General features: G+C 38.3%; 2 protein-coding genes across 7 annotated transcripts in view; both read right to left on the bottom strand.

Moving 5' to 3' along the window:
- Positions 1-2,441, bottom strand: part of LOC107552070 (protocadherin gamma-C5-like) — a 3,896-nt gene extending 1,455 nt beyond the window's left edge. The window contains exon 1 of the mRNA XM_016233886.1: positions 7-2,441. Coding sequence (XP_016089372.1) covers positions 7-2,155 — 2,149 coding nt within the window. The 5' untranslated portion in view covers positions 2,156-2,441. The remainder of the gene's footprint in view (positions 1-6) is intronic.
- LOC107552066 (protocadherin gamma-C5-like) overlaps positions 1-5,340 on the bottom strand; it is a 77,264-nt gene that overhangs the window by 20,258 nt on the left and 51,666 nt on the right. The window lies entirely within an intron of this gene.

Below are 5,340 nucleotides of genomic sequence, written 5' to 3' on the forward strand. Positions count from 1 at the left end.
TACTGCCTCGCGCACATTTCACCAGTAAGATGAAAAACGTCAATAGACACAACAAGGACACAGAAGCCAAAGAGATGATCAGATATAATGTTATTTTGCCAGTTTTCTTGTTGGGCTCGATAGTTTTCTCTCTATAGTCTGAGATGGGCTCATGAAAGCCGTCCTCCATCAGTATATCCACTGTGACTGTGGCGGACTGGATCGGTTCTCCATTATCCTTTATTTCTATCAGCAGTCTCTGAGAGGAGTCGTCGTGCTCTGAAACAGCGCGTTTAGTCCTCACCTCTCCCGTATGTAAATTGACACTGAACAGAGACGCGTCCGTGGCCTCCGCGAGCCTGTAGAACAGCCAGGCGTTATGACCCGAGTCCGCGTCCACTGCTGTTACCTTAGTAACGAGATGTCCTGCTTTAGCAGAACGGGGCATCCTCTGATGAGAGACAGACCCCATGGATGTGGACGGGTAAATGACAGCAGGTGCATTGTCGTTCTGGTCCGAAATGAACACATGAACAGTTGTGATGCTGCTCAGAGGTGGAGAGCCATTATCTTTAGCCTGCACTACAATGCTGATTAGTTTCATTGTCTCATAATCAAAAGAGCTCATGCTGTAAATAGTTCCGTTCTCAGAGTTTATATAAAAATAAGATGATGCTGGAACTTGATTTGAACTTAAATCCAGAACTGAATAAGTGAGAACAGCGTTTTTGTCTCGGTCAATATCAGTCGCAGACACAGAAAACAATGAAACACCTGCCAGATTATTTTCGTTTATGTAAACGTTATATGAGGACTGTGAGAACACTGGAGGGTTGTCATTCACGTCAAGTACCTTAACATTTACCGTCTTTTTTGTTTTTAAAGGTGGAACACCGGAGTCAATGGCCAGTATTTCTACATTATATTCAGAATGAACCTCACGGTCTAATAATGAGTCAGTTATCAACGAGTAGTGGTTATCGAAAGAGGGTTTCAATTTAAAGGGAACATCCGGAGAGACAGTTACATCAACTTTGCCATTATTACCGGAGTCTAAATCTTTGACGTTAATCAAAGCCACCACAGTTCCCACCGTTGCATTTTCAGGCACAGGGCTCGGTAAAGATGTCAGTATAATCTCTGGAGGATTGTCATTCTCATCTATGATATCTATTTGAACCAACGACTGCCCATCGAGCTCTGGATTCCCTTTATCTTTAGCACAAACATCAAAAGTATATGATTTAGTACTCTCGTAATCTACTTTTCCAATGACAGTAATTTCGCCGGTTTCAGCGTTCACACTAAAAACATTTCTTACATGTTCGGGAGTATGCGCAGCATATAAATACTGTAGTTCACCATTTGGACCTTCATCCAGGTCTGTGGCTTTTATTTTGATCACACTTGAACCAAAAACAGCTCTCTCTAAAATCGACGCTTTGTAAGCAGCAACTTCAAATTTTGGTTCGTTGTCGTTAATATCTTGAACAATTATTTGCAATACAGATGTACCAGATTTTACTGGATTACCGCCATCTAGAGCTGTTAATATTAGTTTAAGAATAGATTGTTTCTCTCTGTCTAGAGGTTTTTCAACCACGAGTTCTGGTACCTTTCTTCCGTTTTTAAGTGTTTTAATATTAAGACGGAAGAAATCGTTATTGTTCAATGTGTACGTCTTTAAGCTATTACTACCGACATCGAGGTCTTCTGCACTTTCAAGAGAAAATCGTGCCCCTGGAGCAATCACTTCAGGTATTTTTAATGTGGCGTCTTTCGTGTGGAAGTTCGGTGCATTATCATTAATGTCTTGTATTTCTATCTCTACCCTGTGCAACTGTAATGGATTCTCAATAACGATCTGCAGTGGCATTAGACAACTGGCGCTTTGTCCACAGAGCGTCTCTCTGTCTATTCTGCCATTAACTACCAGATCACCCTTCCCTGAATCCACACTAAAATACTGTCTATTCGACTCAGATGCTATTCGTAACTTACGCTCGGCGATATCTGAGATGTCAAAACCAAGATCCTTCGCGATATTCCCAACGATAGATCCTTCCTTTAACTCTTCAGGTATTGTGTAGCGAATCTGAGCTCCATTTGTATTCCACAATAGAGAGAAAGCTAACAGCAGAAGCGCTGCCCATTTCCACCCTCCGATCCTCCTCATTTCTCTGCCGTGTTTGTTATTCCCATCTACAAATCTTCACATCCTTAGAAAAACCGAATGTTATATTCCATTTTCAAAAACATTTGTATTCAGCCCATTCTCGTTGTTGTAATCAGCCTCATAAAGCGTTCATGTTTCTTCTCGCTCTACAGCCCTCAGCATTGTACTCCTTTTGGCTGGGCGAGGGAGTAGATCCCTTTGTACTGTCTAAAGCACGATTGGTGCAGAGCTCAATGCTCATTCGTCCAATAGATGCTTTGCTGTTTCATGAGGACATAACCAGCCCTCTTTGGTGTATGTTACGGCATCTAGTGGACAATTGTGCTCTAAAGTATGCAATTCAACTAGTTTTAGACTACTTTCTTAGCTGCTTAGATGTTAAAATGTTTATCTGTACAAAAGAGCGTTTAAGTAGAGTATTAGCAATTGACCACATGAGCAAGTGTAATTTAGTTGTTCTTAAATTCAGATGAGAAAAAAAACTTACAGTAAAACAACATGAATTTCATTTGTTAAAATCACATGTGAAATATGTGGAACACACATTTACACTATGAAACATTTCCAAAATATGTTTCCGATGTACAAAGCACGTGTTTCACATGTTCCGCATATTTCACACGTGATTTAACGTGGTTGCACATGTGAACTTTATGTAGTTTTTTCTAAGGAAATAACGAGAGCATATATTTATGTGTTCCTTAAACTTTTGACACAACTGTTTAAATCTCAGTTTCTGTGATGACCAAATACAGTGTCCCAATAAACGTTATTGTGTTCACTTTTTTAAATAATTGTATTGTTGTTGTTATTGTTTTTAATAAATGAAACAATTCCCACCAAACCAGTATATAAAGTAGCATCTGAAACTGTACAACGCCAGATCGTTACGGGAGCTGTCCAGTCCAAAGTGCTGAACATAACACAAACCTATCAGCCGTTGCACTATCGCCATTATTTCTGGGCAGGCCCGGATTGGCTAATCGGGAGCACCGGGAGGATTCCCGGTGTGCCGGTCTGTTTTTTGGCAGCGAGGGCCGGTCTTGTCATGCCACTGAGGTTGAAATATGGATGTCCGTATTTAAGGCATGAAAGAAGCGACCCGTATGAAAGCTATAACACAGTTTGTCCCGTATTCGCAGGCATACGTCAAATGACCACCAGACCATATGAATAACAAATTCTCAGTTGATAACTAATCATTCTATTGCCCAAATCGTTGTTGTATTTGTGAACGTAGCCGTTCGAGGAAGGCTTTAAGACCAAGGGGAATCCTCTGCCGGCTGCTCCCGCTTCACAGCGAGCGGGACTCGCGCTCACCGTCAAGGTTTTGATTTTGCCAAATCAGTTTGGGCGAATGCAGACAACTTATTGATCATTAATCCAACATCCAGCAAGGCAGGAAAACATTAAATCTACCTGAGCGACGTCTTTCACTATTGTAAGCTAACGCTAAATACAGAAGAAAAATAAATACAATTTTAAAAATGCAACTTCTAGCGTATTCTGAAACTTATACCTCATTATTGAAGTACAAATCCAAGCACCAGAAGCAGCCCACACTCTCAAATTTTTCTTTAATTGAAAAATATGCATTTTCATTCATTCATAGGCTATATGGGTGCACTAATATTTTAGTTCAAAAATGGGAGTGCCATTGTTTAAAAAAATGCTTTATTGACTGACGTTTCATAGACCTTCAGTTGTTATGCTTTCAAATTTCCTGCCATTTGTATGTATGCAATTTCACAGTATTTTCACCTCCTAAATTACTGCACTACTTGTGCAGTCACTATTCTATAATGGTTCAATTTACTCAGGCCGATTATATATATATATATATATTTTTTTTTTGTATGACATTAAAAATTATTTTTTAGAATAATTGTACATAAATAGGTTAAGCAAAACAAATGTGATTATTACTGAGGACACACATTTACATACATTATGGTACAGTACAAATATCAGGTTTTAGAAGCATTGATGCTCAAAACCAAATAGCATAAAATATTAAATCAATTTAATGTCCTTGCCCGAGATGTAGATCACCACTATGCAGTTAATTTTATAAGCTGGAGAGGGGTTATACACATGACAATCTTACAATGACGGCCATCAGCGCTCTGGCGAACAACTCCATGAATACATCCCAGTAAAGTGACACGCCTCCGGCATTCATTGATCAATTTCAAGACGTGCGTTTGCAACTGCCATTATGAAACATGCACAAATGCCATTTTAAATGTGATTTCGTTTTTTTTAGTTTTTTTTCGACAGTCACTAACATCAAACTTATACATGCACTGTAAAAAGTAATCATTGAATCTACTTAAGAAAAGCGAGTAAACATAACTGATTTTTACAAATTTGTTGAATTTACTTAATTACACTGTGTTATGTGAACTTTCAGGTGGATGCAATAGTTAAACTAAACAACTTTAGTAAACAGTATTTAAGAGCATCTAGTTTGTTGGATTAAATCCCACTATGTGCCCTAATAACTCTAGACCAGTAGGTGGAAGTGCACACATAGGTGGCGGAAGGTTGGTTTAAACAAAACATCACCAGAAGAAGACAACGAACTGAACTTCAGAGTCAGATCGTGTTTGAAATGTGGCCGCAAGATTAGGTAAGTTTTTGGTGATCTACTTATAAACTATATTGTCACAGTGTGTGCTATCGTTTTTGAGGAAAAGAAAAGGCAGATTTTATTAGTTTTTACTGACGAGCATATGTTTGAACAAATGTCATGAAAACAAGTGAATCATCACAACCACTGTTTAAATGTTTATATTTCAGAAAATTATTTGGAGTAGAAACTTCATTTAAAATAGTTTTTAAATGTGCGTCAATGCCCAGCACTAATTATAACCATTTTCTTGTCATATTCTATGTGCTCTTTTTTTGGGGACTTAAACTCATGCAGTGGAAGTGGAAGTTCTACTTGTTAATTGAGTGAAAAGAGAGCTCAACTGCTAAAAAACTTATTAAAATAAGGAAGCTATGGAATATGAAAATTCTCCAATTTCATGTTTCCACATAGTATATGCTTATTCACATAGGTGTGCTTAATGAAAAATCATACTTTGCAGTTTTGTGAAACCCTGCACAGAATAAGTAGATATTCATTATATGTTATGCTGAATGCTTGTGCTTTGAGTGATATTAAATATGAGTTTTTT

This window comes from Sinocyclocheilus grahami, unplaced genomic scaffold, assembly GCF_001515645.1.
Source record: "Sinocyclocheilus grahami isolate Dianchi unplaced genomic scaffold, SAMN03320097.WGS_v1.1 scaffold440.1, whole genome shotgun sequence".
Classification (NCBI taxonomy): Eukaryota; Metazoa; Chordata; class Actinopteri; order Cypriniformes; family Cyprinidae; genus Sinocyclocheilus; species Sinocyclocheilus grahami.